Source organism: Mus musculus, chromosome 10 (assembly GCF_000001635.26).
Source record: "Mus musculus strain C57BL/6J chromosome 10, GRCm38.p6 C57BL/6J".
In the NCBI taxonomy this organism is placed as follows: Eukaryota; Metazoa; Chordata; class Mammalia; order Rodentia; family Muridae; genus Mus; species Mus musculus.
The window spans coordinates 59459893-59475865 of NC_000076.6; the positions used below are offsets into that span (position 1 = coordinate 59459893).

Below are 15973 nucleotides of genomic sequence, written 5' to 3' on the forward strand. Positions count from 1 at the left end.
CAATGTGCGAAATTGGCCTGTGTTTCCCAGAATGCCTTTCTCTGAGTGGCTCCGAGCCAGAGAGAGAGCTAGGTGAGATTTTGGAAGGAGAAGTGAAGCCGATGGCACCACGCTTTGGAGGATGCTGAGGTTAGGAGCGAGGCCCAGGCAGACATGTCTGCGAATGCCAGCTGCGCCTACTCGCCCCTGCATTTGCAGCATTCGTTGGTTAGCAGATGAGCCTGATGCAGATGCAGCCTTCTAAAAATGGCCTGTCCAACATTGGGGCCACTAGCCACATGCTTCAGTTTATTTTTAACTAATTGTTTATCTTAAATGATGAGTAAAAAGTATGTTTGTATGTATGTGTGTAGGTATATTTACCATCAATATCCTATTTTGAAATATGTACACTGTGAAATGGCTAAATACAGATATTTATTACTTCACATACTTTTTTTGTAATGAGAATACACAATCTACTCTTAATAACACAATGCATTGGTCAACTTATCCAACTCCTGTTTGTTTTTTTAATCTTCTGACTGACACTTCTATAACTTCCCATGTGTTATAATTGAAAAATTCAGCTCTTCCGCTACAGTTCTCTTACTTATGGCTACGATATTTGACAGGGCAGAAATGAAACATTTTTAATATCACACAGACTTTTTTTCTTGGCACTGGGGATTGAACTCAAAGCTCCGTGCCAGAAATTTCTACTTAACAACACGGAAGCATTTCTCTACCTACATTAAAGCACTTCATCACATCCCTCCATTAAAATCTGGATACGGATTTCCAGGTTCCTAACGACCTGTCAGTCATGCATGGTGCCAAAGCTTCATCATTCCCGACGTTTCGCTGGCCCTCTGAGCTCCCTTTCAGAGCCCCTCTTCTTCAGCTGTAGCTGCAACTGTAAAAGGTCTTTTTTTTTCTTTTTTCCTTTTCCTTTTTCTTTTTTTTTTTTCCTTTGGTTTTTCGAGACAGGGTTTCTCTGTGTAGCCCTGACTGTCCTGGAACTCACTCTGTAGACCAGGCTGGCCTCAAACTCAGAAATCCACCTGCCTCTGCCTCCCGAGTGCTGGGATTAAAGGCGTGCGCCGCCACTGCCCGGCTAAAAGGTCTTTTTCCTACCATGAATATTTTCATGCCTGTGTATGTGATCATGTGTGTACTCAGGTATGTGCATGTGCTGGGGAGCCAGAGACAGGCAAAGACATATATATGTGTGCATGTGTGTGTGGAGGCTGGAGGATAGCCTCGAGTGTCATCCTCAGAACATCGTTCACCACCTTTGACACAAGGTCTGGCCTGGAGCTTACCTTCAGGTTAGACCAGCTGGCCATCGAGCCCCAGGGATCTGCCTGCCTGTCTCCGCCCCCCCCCCCCCCCCCCCGCGCTGGGTATGTGTTATTATGCTAGCTAGGCTCTTCCCACATGTTCAGAGAACTGTGAGGTAAGCACTTTCCTGATTAACTATCTCCCCAGCCCCCTGCCATAAATCGTTATAATATTCACATGGCTCTGCTTCATTAACTGAAATGTGACCAACAGAAATGACAGAAATAGTATGTATGGTATGCTGCCTAAAATATGTATAATACTCGCTTCTGTGCTGTAAAGGATAGCTGGGGAACAGGGATGGGGGAGTTTTATGTAAGATTATTTTAGACTTTTGGAGTTGAACTTTATGAATGTGTTGTTTATTCGGTCATAACGACAAACTAACATACCACCCAATGCTTTCTAACAGCAATGAAAAAAAAACTGGAAAATTTTAAGTTATAGGTCACAGAGATGTATCCTAGACCTGGCTGAAAGTGAAGTCATCTTTTGGACTCTGCATTAGTAAAGCTTTAGTAGAGTCAGAGTTTATGATTCATTTGTCAGGTTGCCTTAACAAGAGTGATATGGCTGTAAGGTACTGTCAAAACACAGATGACAATAACAACCCCAACCCTTGACCTGGAGAAGTCACTGAAGGTGAAATCATAGGAAATGCAAAAGTCTCTAATGGCTTAGCAATAGTGAGTTGAATCCTGCATGCTACACACACACACACACACACACACACACACACACACACACACACACGTTTACCAATGTACATACTCTGTACACACCATCAGTCCCAGAATAATAACAGCGGAGAGCTATGCTAATATGAGCTATGGAAATTCTCATTATCCGCAAACATAATTTGAGAATGTTTTGGCTCTCTGGGTCTCTAACAAGGCAGTCATTATCCCTGGTCAGCTTGCCTTTTCGACCTTGTTCCTTGAGTCATATCATTATGAAGTGAGCATTCTACCTTCCTGCGGATGGCTAAAGGGGGACCGGCTTTAGTGGTGCCAATCTTGATGATTCTCCTTAGCAGGGAAGTCGGATCCTCTTGTGACATGGGTGCGTTCCCCTCCTTTCCAAGGAGAGAAAGGTAGTTAGCTGTGTTTCAGACTGTGTTCCTTTCTACAGCCTTGCTTCTGTTTGAGACTTCAATGGCGACCAGCCATGACTACTAAAAGAATGTGCCAGAGCTGGCGACTAGCCTTCCTGTTATGCCACGCCTCTTTGTTTCAACCTGGGATACAGGTCCTCTTGTTCCCCTGGCTTAGGCACAAGGCTGTCAACATTTAAGGACCCACACCACCTACAGCCCGATATCCCTTGTAAACATGGCGTGTGGCCATTCCTGACTGAGCATGAATGAGCCCTCTGTCTCTGGAGCCTGGCGTGTGTGAAATCACAGTTTATATGGCATTCAGAGTAATTTTAGTTCTTAAAAGCCACACTGCACCACCACACACACAATTTTCTAAAGCTATGTATGAAGCCAGATATGGTGGTGACAACCTATACTACAGACAGCAGAGGGGGAGGGGTGGTAGGAGAGGGGGAGGGGTGGCAGGATTGATAACCTGAGGCCAGCCTCAGCGCTATAGTAAGACTGACTCTAAAGACCAAAGATGAACAAAAAATTCTTCAAATCTTACCCTTTGGGTTACAATGCTCTTCATAAATTTCAGACTTACAACCCCTGAGAACTTCATATTCCAATCTACTTCTAGTGAAGCTGGGCAGATACCTCGTAGTTTTGAGACACAGAAAAAGGAAAAAAAGAAATCCACCGTGGATCAAATATAACTCCTCCTACGATCAGTTTCTGCTTTAGTTTTCCTTAACCTGCTTGAGAGAAGCTTTATTTTTAAAAAACGAAAGCATTTATTTCTGTTTGAAAACATCCACAAATTATTGGATCAGTCATAATGCCAAAAGAAAGCCCTTAGTGTATGCCACTGTATACAGAAGCTCACATCATTACTTTCCTGAGTGTTACACTTCATTCGTTCGTTCATTCATTCATTCATTCATTCATTCATTCATTTCCTATCAGTAGACAAGAGACTCTGGCCTCTGAGAAATGAAAATGCTCCCCATTTGGTTACTTAATTCCTTCAACTAAGGAGGAATCGTGATTCACAGAGCCCGCCTTCTTGGAGGGCGTTTACAGAGAAAAAGAAGAAGCAGAATTCAGAGGCTATCTCCTCTAGTTTGCTTGGAGCCAGAGAAAGAGTGAATAGGATCCTTTAGTGTCACAGTCGAGCTGACATGATGATTTTAACATAGGAAAATGCAGGAGAGGAAGGAGCAGGGAGGAAGGGGCCACGTCAGGGGTGTAGGGGTGATCTGATTTGGTAAGGCCAACACGGACAGTATTGGGGGCGTTTAAACTTAGGCTTCCACTCTCAACTTTTTCTTTGATATATGTAATTCCTTTTTATTTTTTTATTTTTCCTGAGACAGAGTTTCTTTGTGTAACCCTTATTGTCCTGGACCTTAATGTGTAGATCAGGCTGGCCTTGAACTCACGGAGATCAGCCTGCCTCTGCCTCCTAAGCGCTGGCATTAAAGGTGTGTGCCACTAATACCTGGCTTAAAGAATAGCATTAAGAAGAGATGTCCTAGGACTGTGGTTCTCAACCTGTGGTCTCTACTGCTTTAGGAGTTGCATATTAGATATTCACATTAAGATTTACAACAACAGCAGAATTACAGTTATGAAGTGGCAACAAAAATAATGTTTTGATTGGAGGTCACCACAATATGGGGACTCTATTAAAGGGTCACAGCATAAGGGAGGTTGAGAAGTGCTGGCCTAGGAAGTCAGTGTAGGGTGCAGTGATTATGGCAGGGGAAATGACAGTATCTCAGGCAAAGAGAGGAAAATGTCCAACGAGACATCAGAAGCAATGCCATCCCCAAGGGCTGCTGGGCATCAGCACTGGGCAGAGCTACACTGGAGGCTGCTGAGCATCAGCACTGGGCAGAGTTACACTGGAGGCTGCTGAGCATCAATGCTGGGCAGAGCTACACTGGAGGCTGCTGAGCATCAGCACTGGGCAGAGCTACACTGGAGGCTTCTGAGCATCAATGCTGGGCAGAGCTACACTGGAGGCTGCTGAGCATCAGCACTGGGCAGAGCTACACTGGAGGCTGCTGAGCATCAGCACTGGGCAGAACTACACTGGAGGCTTGCTGAGCATCAGCACTGGGCAGAGCTACACTGGGGGCTGCTGAGCATCAGCACTGGGCAGAGCTACACTGGAGGCTGCTGAGCATCAGCACTGGGCAGAGCTACACTGGAGGCTTGCTGAGCATCAGCACTGGGCAGAGCTACACTGGAGGCTGCTGAGCATCAGCACTGGGCAGAGCTACACTGGAGGCTGCTGAGCATCAATGCTGGGCAGAGCTACACTGGAGGCTGCTGAGCATCAGCACTGGGCAGAGCTACACTGGCGCTGGAGATGAATGGAAAAACCAGAAATACTGAAGCACACATTTTATGTATGTGTGTATAAAAATTGGCCATTAAAATGTTACCTTGAAGGCTGGGCGGTGGTGGCACACGCCTTTAATCCCAGCACTCGGGAGGCAGAGGTAGACGGATTTCTGAGTTTGAGGACAACCTGGTCTACAAAGTGAGTTCCAGTACATCCAGGGTTACACAGAGAAACCCTCTCGAGAAAAAACCATAAAACAACAACAACAACAAAACAAACAAAACAAAATGTTACCTTGACTACTGGCTGTTTTGGTGCCCTTTTAAAATGGGTACCAAGTTGAGCGCCTTGCTTTTTCCCCCCACAGCTAACTAAGTATATGCATGTCAGAAGTTCCTAAGGATTATAGATGGCCATAGGACTCAGAACATTTTGACTCTCTAGTGGCGAGAGAACGCTATGCATTCAGCTGGAATCTGGGTTCACATCTTGAGATCCCATCTTTTTTCATGTTAGTGATGTCTGGCAGACCTGCCTTTTGCTGGTTCCACTCAGCCATGGGATCACAGAGATAATCAATCAATAATCTATCATATGCTATATGGGTTGCTAATGGGGTTTGTGTGTTTTTTTGACATTATGTTTTACATATGTGCATTTAATTATGTCTAAACAATACCCTGCTGTGTGTTGTATAAGAGTTTATTGGCAGGCTTTGTGTGAGATGATTTTGTTCAGTCATATCTGATGTGTTTAAGTTCTGTATATGCTGAAGGTAACCATAGACATACTTTTTGTAAGTTGGGTCTATCAAATACAGTTTGTATTAACAACTCCAGTGCACTTACTAACCCCATTGGAAGCCAAGGAACATCGTAAAGATTCCCTTCACATTAGTTTAGTGTATAAGAGTCCTATGTCCCTGCCATGATAGACTGTGTTCCTCTGGAACTGTAGGCCAACAGAAATCCTTCAGCAAGGAAACCAAAAGGCTGGTGAGTTGGCTTAGTGGGTTAGTGGGTAAAGGTGCCTGCCGCCAAGCCTGAGTGAGGACCAGAGTTCTGTTTGAGGGACTGGTGCAAGGTACTTGGCCACATGCTGAACCTTGAGAGTGTGTTATTTACTGAAATCCCTGTTTCTAGTTGTGTTGCTTTGCCCAAGGCACACCTTTAACCCAAGAGCTTTCTGTAAACAAGATTAAATAAAGTCAACCATAGGTCAGGAGGCAGAGCAAGCAACCAGCCACACAGGCGGAACACAAGTGGAAAGGCGGATGTGGGGCTGGAGGGTATTTAAGACAGCATGAAGGAGAAAGCGCATGGAGCAGGAAGGTCAGCTGGGTGCTTCTTCCGCCTCTCGGAGCTGGCAGGCTTTCACCCCAGTGTCTGGCTCCTCCGTCTTCCTTTAGTAAATAGAGTGTTTGGGATTTTGTTTTAAAAACAACAAGTTACTTTCGTGGTAGAGGAAAAGAACTGATTCTCAAGGATTGTCTTTTACAAGTGTGCAAAGGTAAATACACACACACACACACACACGTAAAATAAAAAAAAAATATTTAAAGAGAAGAAATGAATCAGGAAGGAGGTTATGGTTGGGACAGTCAGGTAAGTCAAGCACTGAGTGGAATTCAAGCGCTGGAGGCATGCAGAGCCAGGCTCTAATGAGCTCTCAGCCAGAACAATCCCACTGTGCAGAGTGGGAAGACAGTTTGGTGTCTGTCCCTCCAGGCTACTCATGGAAAAACTAAGTTCCTCCCAAAGGTCTTCCCGAATTAACAACGCCTTATTAAAGCAGCTTTCACCTCTCTTTGGTGGCCGTACGTGGTATGTTAAGTCATTAATGACAAGCTTAAAGTCATCGAGGAGCAGGAGGTCTATCCCCGTGGAGGCAGCGACTCGAACGCCATCTGTGAACAATTTAAATATAACGTGTCACAGGCCCATCATTATTTAAGAACGACCAGAAAAAAAACCCATAACAACATAAATCCCCAAATCTCAAATAGCTTTAAAGTGCTCTCCTGTCTCTGTTAACTCGGCCTCACCTCAGGCCTCACCTCAGGCTGGGCAGAGGTTAGGTGTATATCTGATGCTCTTTGTGTTTAGGCCAAATTGGATGCTTTAACAGTCGCTTTCCCTGTAGCTGTGGCAACAAGTGGGGTAACTGCTGGTCACAGACAGACCTACAGGGCTCAGCTGGAATCTGGACTCACCTGCAGGGCAGTGCGGTGCGGGCCTTTACCTTGGAAGCTGGAGAATAGCCTACATGGCTCTCAATCTCATGGTACTTGGCAGCCCAGCCATGGGGAAGCTGCTAATTAATTCAGCAGGGGAGGTTGAGATGGGGAGCAAAGGGCAGCAAATGGCTCTACCAAGGATGCTCTACCAAGGACGGAACTAGATAAGTCTGGAGTGCTTAAAGCACACCGTTAAAAGGCAAAGGACAGAAGTCGGCAGCTGTCCTGGCTGGTGACCCCAACGGAAGGGTAAATGGGTACTTGCTAGTCTCAATCTTGCTGTAGGTTTGAAAGACTTTTCTAAGTCAAAGCGAAAACAATTTTTTTTTTGGCACTTAAATAAACAGATGTTACATCAAATGAGAGGTTTTAGTGTCTTATTGTATACTCTCAAATCACAGACTCTATTTTGGTAAACATTTGACTGCTCAATTGCTGGAGAAACATATTCCACACCTACGGTAATGATAAGAGACCTCAAGGACGGGAAATGTGATTGCCTGTCTGTCCTTGTGGTGACATTCGATGTGAGCTGCTTTGGAATGAGACTCCCTGTGGGCACACATCTGCTGACAAGAACAGTCCGAGGACCACTGGGAGGGAAAAGGCTTTGTCTTCCATGCTTGCAAACCAAAACTCACAAGCCTTCTAACTAACAGGACAATATTCCTTTGTACCGAGCTGCTTGGGGTTGGGCCTGAGGAGGAGGTGAGAATTGAAAGTGAGCATGACCTTACCTGGTGAGTAGATGGCGACCCGGTCGATTCCCCGATCCTCCTCTTGCAGTTGTCGTAAAAACACGCCGACTGAGTCAGAGATAGGCTTGAGTGTGAATTGGCAGCGCTCGCGTCGAGAGGGTAGCCTCACAGATATCACCGGTAATCCATTTTGGTAAACCACCGTCACGTCTGAGCGAAAAGACCCACAAACATACGATGGTTCGGTTATATTATCAGTTAAAGTCTCGTCATCATTTTTCCTGCCCATGGTGGGAACACACACTACCATTAGTGTGACTTAAAAGGTTTTTAAGGAAGGTTTAGGAATAAGAACTTTTAGAGTTAATCTGGGAACAGGCTCATTCAAGATCAATCAGAGCAGTGGACTAATTTTTTCAGATATGGCTGTCTTTGAGTAGGCCAGAGAGAGGCTTTTGTGGACTACAACACAGGGGGTCTTGGTATGGCTGAGTCAAGTCCTGGTCCTATCTGGAAAAAAAAGATGTGAAGCCCAAGAAGTTATACAGTTCCCAAAGATCCTGAGCCAAGACCCAATCCCAGTTTTTACTCCAAAGCCTTTCCCTCTCATGCCGGCACCAACTTTAAGTAAGTGTTTAGCTGCTAATGTGAGGTTTGGGGCTGAAAATATCGCTTTAAGAATGTATCTGAAAATTATTCTTAGAAAAGGTTTTCTGAGATTCATTTTACTAAGGCTCTGTGCATCAACACTGCCAAAGAAAGAGAAGGAGAAATAAGGGATGCTGCTCATACATAGAGAGTGGGCTCCTAACTCTCAGAATGTCCTTAGGAAGAAAGGAGACAAATCTCTCTACACAGCGCACTGCCTGACCACGGATTGCTAACGAGCTCACTCGCTTTATCAATCAAAAGGCTCCTCTGTGGTTCTCAGTAGCATCACACCCATCATCAGGAGAAACTGTTGCGACTTCCCAGAGCTGTGACCCACACCCATTCCTCCTTCCTCATCTGTCTCAAAAACAAACCCCCAACAATTCTTATTTTCAATAGACATTCTCAAGACCATCCCCACGCTTCCTGCAGACTCCCTCAGCCTCGCCCCTGCAAATTCCTAGGCACTTTGGGTCTGCTTTCTAGAGCTACTCTACCTGATTTTGTGGTATCACAAACTGTTACTGGTGCTCTATGGCTGGCAACTCTTTGCATACGGTGGCTTTCCCTTGGCATGGCTATGAGACACATCCATGCTATATGCCGGCGACGGTAGTTCATTTGTTTGTATCACTGAGCAGAATTTTTAAAAATTCTAGGTTAACATGCAAAGTAACAGGTCCACCCCCAGTGTCTTCATCCTCCCGGGTCCTATTCTGATGCACAGAGCCACTGAGATTGCTCTTCACGTCCGTTAACAGACTGCGGGTTATTTTTGTCTTTAGTGATTATCAATGAAGCCTCTACGACGACTGGAATGCTCTTGTGGCATAGTTAACATCCATCTGTGGCAGATTCAGCCACCAGCAAATCGGTATTTGGAAAATCTTTGTGCCTCTACTGAACAGAGAGCACATTATTCTCTCAATACTATAGTGACCATTCACAAAGCATTCGTGCTTCATTCAGTGCTCCCTTCTGTCCGAAGAACCATCTTAAACGTCACTGTGGCGCAAATGCACTGCCAATGAGTTCTCTCCATTTTTGTATGTCTGAGAAAGTCACTGCACCTTGATTTTTTGAGAGAGATTTTTAGTATGTAAGAGAAAATCTATCTGACAGATTTTTCCCCCATTTTGGCATTCTTGGAAGAATTAACTTCATCATCTTGCCTTAATGGAATAAGGAGTTTAGGCTTATCGTATCTTTCTTCTATGTGCGACCCATCTGTATTCCTCACGTGCTCTTCATGGCCTCTGGTCAGCATGGCTTCCAATGGTTTGGTTGTGATGTCACTTGTTTTCCTTTGTGATTATTCTACTTGGAAACGGATGCATGTCTTAGATCTGTGCACTCATAGCAGTCACCAAATTTGGAGAAAATCTGACCATTATTTAATTTTCTGTCTTCTACCCCTCCCTGAAAGCCCTAACTATATTTCCGTTCAATCACAGGGTGCTGGCTCCACACCTGCTGAGCCTTCTTCCTATATTTCCTGTCCTTCCCTGGGTCAGCTTCAGCACTATTTACTCCCTTGTTACAGATGTTTCCTTCCACATCATCTATCTCGTTAATTCCTTCTGTATGGTTTTTATTTTAATTAATTAATTTTTGGTTTTTTGAGACAGGGCTTCTCTGTGTAGCCCTGGCTATCCTGGAACTCACTCTGTAGACCAGGTTGGACTTGAACTCAGAGATCTGCCTGCCTCCACCTCCCCAGTGTGCCACCACTGCCCAGCTCTGTAGGTTTTTAAATTTCAGATATTAAAAAAAAACCTCCAGAAAATTAATTTGTCTTTTCTTACAGTCTCACCCCTGTTTCCATGTTAACACATTTGCTGACTTCTTCATCATCTCTGTCATTTCTGGGTCTCTGTAGGCTGAGTTGGGGGATGGCCTCCTGACACTCCACGGCTAGGTAATTTTAGTCACTGCTTATATATCCTTAATTTTGTATTGCTGAGCACTGTACAACTCTTTCATGACAGAAGTAGAGAATTCTTTATTGTGGGGCTACTTCCTAGGTGACTTTTCTGGAAATCTCTTTGGAGTGTCTACATATGTAAGTATTCTGGCTGGATAAAATGATATGGACCCTGAGATTTGTTCATTTTTATGTTTTCTGGTAAAAATAACTTCTGAGAAAGTTTTTCTAGTCTCTGTACAAGAGCAGTAGACTTTAGCCAGGCTCACAGGAACACGATTTCCTCTCAGCCCCCTCCTTAGGACCATTGTCCCACAATCGCAGCTGATGAGCCATCCACCTCAAGGATGGCTGCCTACCCTGGTATGTTCCTTATTTAAGCAGACAACCTGGTAACTCTGGCTGTTCACAGCCCTGGCTCGGGAACACTATCACACAAGCCCGGGAGCCTTGCCAGCAGGGCCTGTTCAGTTCCCTGGTCCATTCTTCACTTCAGCTGGCCAATCTGGACCTGGCTGTTTCTTCTCATTGTGCTAGAGTCTAGAAGCTGTCTCCTGCCTAGAGGCTGAGAGGCTGGGAGGCTGGGAGGAGTCTGGGAAGCTGCCTGCAGCCATTTGCTTCCCGTTAGCTGGGATTGCAGGACTATGCTGCTTGATGTCCAGATTTCTGAAAATTGTTGCCAGAGACGCATTGTGTGTTCGCAGCAGGGCAGACATCACCATTAGAGTTCATAGTTCACAGACACAGATACATGACTTGAGATTTGACATAGAAAGTAAAACAAAACAAAACAAACAAACAAACAAACAAACCCCCAAAAACCCTCACACCCTCACTCAAAGAGTAGTGTCATAGGGAATATTTAACCTCAACCGGGGTGTCTATGCTGCCTTTGACCATTCAGTTCCCGGATAAAAGACACACAACCTTTACGTTTACAGGAAGACTTAATCAGCACTAGAGCTGGGCAGATACCTATCCTCTATGCTATTATGTCTATTTCCCTATCATTAACCACACAATATGACTTGCGTGTTCCATCTGGGCTGCTCTTAACTTCAACTGGCCAGGTGTCACAGCTGTGATCTTATGACTCTTACCCCAAGGCATCCTTCTCCTGTCCCCATCTTCCCCTCTCTCTTCCTCCCCAAACCCAAAGCCTGGGAACCCAGACCTTAAGCCTAGGAACTCCAGATCCCACCTGTCTCAATTCTCCCAGCTACAGGCTGTGGGCATCTTTATTCACCAATTGGGGCGAACTTGGGGGGCAGGGTCATTGGATACATCCGCTCCAGGGCACTAGTCTCAAGGAACCAGTATTTAGCATTAGGATACAAGCAGCATCAGACCAACCCATGACAGGGTAGAGTCTGCTGTCCCAGGAACAGGCCAAACAAACAAAACACCCAATACCAACACCAGCACGCATTTGCAACATCTAAACACATTTGAAAAGGTGTTCATTTTCCTTTTCAGAAAGAATCCTTAACCTAGCATTCTCAGCCTCTGGTATGTAAACATGTAGGTTTCTTCTACAGATAGCAATGATGGTAAATTAAGTGATTAACGTATTCACTTGGCATCTTTATTGCAATTATCTTCTTTCTGTTATGCAAAAGACAAGCTAACCACAGATCTCTAAAGGAGGCAGAAGGGAATTTAAATAAAAGATAGCATTCTTTGAGCTAAGGCTTGGAGCATTTCATTAAATCATCAGTTTCACAGATAAACGCCCAGAGGTTGCTGTCTTTAGAATAACTGAGACAGAGTCAACAGGGGGAATGAAGATCTCTGCATCTGGCTTAACGTCTTCCTTTAAATATGAAGCCTTTGGAAGGAAAGAAATAGAAAAGCTGTGAGCAACAACTCTGCATGGAATACACACAGCTTCATTATAACACTGCCTTTTAAAAGAATCCCGTGTCTTCCTCCCTCCCACACACTGGATTACAATGCAAATGCTAGAGTTCTTGGTTAACAGCCTACAAGGACAATCACCAAAGGTTGTCAACTTTAACAACAGGTCAAGAAAAGGCCTGTGGAGGCTCACAGAGGCTGAACCACCAACCAGAGAGCATACAGGGGCTGGACTCAGGCCCTCTACACATTTGTAGCACATGTGCTGCTGGGGCTTCGTGTGGATCCCCTTACACTGGAGTGAGGGCGATCTCTGACTCTGTCGCCTGCCACTGGGTCCCCTTCCCCTAGCTGGACTGCCTGGTTGGGCCTCAGTGGGAGAGGATGCGCTTAGTCCAACTTCAACTGGACATCCCAAGGTGGGGTGGTTCTGAGGCAGGGCTTCCCTTTCTCTGAGGAGAAGACAGGTAATGGGGTGGGGGCGTGGGGGAGTGGTTGTAAGGTGAGACTGGGAGGAGAGGAGGATGGGGAGTTATGATCTGGATGCAAAGTGGGATTTACAAGAAGGGCCACAGCACCCACTACCTCAGAGATACTCCGATCAAGTGTAAGTTCCACAAAGTAGCTTTTGCTTTGACTTCCATATTAATGAAATAAGAATAAACAAGCATGTTCACCAAGACTGTTGCCTCAAAGAGGCTTAGAAGTCATGGGGTTGCCACCGTAAACACTTAGAGCCAGTCATAGTGTGACAAGCGCTTTAAGCATAACTCTAGAATCCTGTAAGCTAAGGAGAGCTCCAGGTGCTCCAGACACTGAGGCTGCGAGGAGGCCAGGAACAGAGCAACCCCTGTGGGTTGGGGTGGAGGGGTAGGGTGGAGGCGGGTAGGAGGGAGGGAGAAGGAAGGAAGGAAGGAATACACACATTATTATTTGGTCAAATGTTTAAGCCAAACGCTGTAAAACACCCTCCCCCTCGTTCTCCCTCACACCCCCTCAGCCTGGAATGGTGGTACCTAATCCCAGAACTCTCAAGGCGGGGAGAGGATCAGTTCATACTGAGCAAGTGTCGGGTCAGGATGGCTTATCTTGACTGGAAAAACCAACCGGGAAGCCACCTACCGGTAACTGCAGATGAATACAGTTTCTCACAGTTCAGTTAATGGGGCCTGTAGGGTGGGATTCGCAGAGTTCCCTGGAACTAACTTCGTGTGACAGATGATTTCTGTCCCTTATGTTCTCTGCACACACTGCCCGCTTTTGATAACACGAATGCATCACAAAAGTGAGATGCAATGACATGGTTTTAACGTCAGGAGGCCAAAGAATCATGAGTTCTTCTTCAACAACCTCTTTTTATTTTATTTTTTTATTTTTTACTTTTTTATAGCTAAGAAAATTAAACTCTTGCAAGATCAGACAACGCCCCTGAAGGTTGCAGTTGGATCAAATGCAACCTAGTTTTCACTGTTTGACTAATTCACTTCCTCAGGGTTAGCATCACGGACATGAACTACCTTGCCTGGCTCAGCAGTCATTTCTCTTAGATCACATATGATGTCTGGGCTGTGGAAATCAGTGGAGATTTCAGCACCGAGTCTGCTTCTTTTAGCAGCATCCCATGACGTAATTACTTCATTTGGTAAAAACATTTCCCCTTTAGCTTTAATGGCTTTAATATACTTCTCTAGTCTGTCTGTCTTTTTTCTTTTCTCTTTTTTTTTTTTTTTTTTTTTTTTTTTTGAGATGAGGTCTTGCTACATAGACCTGGCTCACCTGGAACTCACTATGTAGACGAAGCTAGCCTCCAACTCACAGAGATCTGCTTGCCCCCGCCTCCCGAGTGCTGGGACTAAAGGTGTGCGCCACTGCACCTGTCTAGACCTAACTCTGAGTCATATGCAGTTATTCCTCTATTCATTCCTCAAAAGTTTCTAAGTGCTTTGCCCCAGAATCTTGGCTTCTCAGCCCACGTATTCTCCAAGCAATTTCACATCTTTCCAGATTCCATTACCATGCAAATGCCAGTGCTGTCCCAATGCCCCCATCAGCTGTGTGGGACACATGAGCTTTCCACAGGAGCGTGACAAATTCATAGCCCCAAACAGAATTTATCTCCCTCTCTAACCACGCGTTTTCTCAATTAAGACAATTATTTAGCTCCTGTCCAAGCAAGAAAACTACCTATAATCTGAATTTTCCTCATGCTGGAACCTGTACTCCCCTACTAATCAATAACCGAAGCTTTTCATTTTATTTTTAAAAACATCACTAATCCATTGATCTCTCTGCTACTACAGGTCTAGCCTAGGCTACTGACATCTCTTTTATGAATGACATTGCCCTTCATCCCAGCCTTGCTACTATTTTATTATCCACACTGAGTCAGGGTGATTTTTCTTTCTCCAAAGGAAATCACACTCTGAGATTAGAAGTTGGTGTTTACTACTCCCACCTACAAACACACACACACACACACACACACACACACACACACACACACACACACATACATATACACACACAATTGCATGAATCGGGCAGGTACATATGCACACATACATGTCTGTGTATCATATTTAGTATTCTCTGTAAATATGTATTATGATAGCCAGTCTCCAAGAAGTCTCATCATGACAGCTCTCACCTGTAGGTATTCATACAACTGTGTAGCCCCACTCATATCAAGTCAGGACTGGTCTGTACAACTATCAGAATGCATACATGCAGACTTTATATACATAAAGAAGTGGTTTTGCTGTGTCCATCCAACCTTCTATAACTTGCTTTAATGCTCATCACTGTTCGGAGATTTATTAGGGTTAAATCCTACTTCTGTATTATCTACTTACATACATATAACAGAAATTCATTGTATGAATATAGTACTATTTATCCACTAAAAACAACCCAACACATTTTTCTCACTGTAAATGCAAAAGGCTGAGAGAGATAACAGTACAATCCAATGCTTCAAGCTTCTGGTATTTTTCCTTATGGAGCTATGTGTTTTATAATATTCTCCAACACCATTTATTAAATAGTCTGCTCTCCTGCCTCTGATTTGTAAAACTAATTCTATCACATGCCAGACTTCTATTGGCACAAGGTTTCTCTAACCTGATGCAATAATCTTTCCCACACCAACATGTCAACTGTTTTGGTGATAGCAATTAGCATGTTCTTTAGTAAGCCTTGCTTTCCTGCTGCACATCTGTGTGGTAAGCCATGCCCCCACCCCTCTTATCCCTGAGATCTGCCTGAGCTGTCTGTATGGTTTTACTCACTCATATGAATTCTGAGCCATTTCATCAGTCTCTGTTGAATTTTGACTAGTATTAAACCCAGTTTTCAGATTCACTGGGGAAGATGAAACATTTTAGCAACATTATCTTTATAAGCCCTAATGTGTGTAATCTACATTTATTCTATTTCCTGTGTCCTCCAATACAGTTTATTCTTCTCAGTAGTGTCTTAGATAATTTATTAGTTTTACAGCTAGAAACAAATATTTTAACAGTACTACCCCCATGGTCATGGGTTTTGGTTAAACTGTATATTAGGCTAAGCATAAAATTATCATATTAGTAGGATGAACTAACTTTTATTTTGATGATGACAAGAAGCCTCTTTATATAGTATATAGAAACATTCTTGGAGGGTCTACAATTAGCACACGTAGGTAAAATGTGCAGTGTCAAGTTTCTGCTACACTGCTTTGGCTGCTGGGGATCACATGCTTACCCACCCTGGAGCTATCTTTGGATCCTCGAATGAAAAACAAATGTCTTGCCTGCCTCAAAGGCTGTGCACTCCTAAACCTTCCCCTGCTACTCCAAGTCCAACT

General features: G+C 44.4%; 1 protein-coding gene across 3 annotated transcripts in view; it reads right to left on the reverse strand.

Moving 5' to 3' along the window:
* Mcu (mitochondrial calcium uniporter) overlaps positions 1-15973 on the reverse strand; it is a 170426-nt gene that overhangs the window by 12909 nt on the left and 141544 nt on the right. For all 3 annotated transcript variants that reach the window (XM_030245012.1, NM_001033259.4, XM_006513468.2), the window contains 2 exons: positions 7734-7904; positions 6562-6666 (listed from right to left, as the gene is read on the reverse strand). In XM_030245012.1, coding sequence (XP_030100872.1) covers positions 6562-6666; positions 7734-7904 — 276 coding nt within the window. The remainder of the gene's footprint in view (positions 1-6561; positions 6667-7733; positions 7905-15973) is intronic.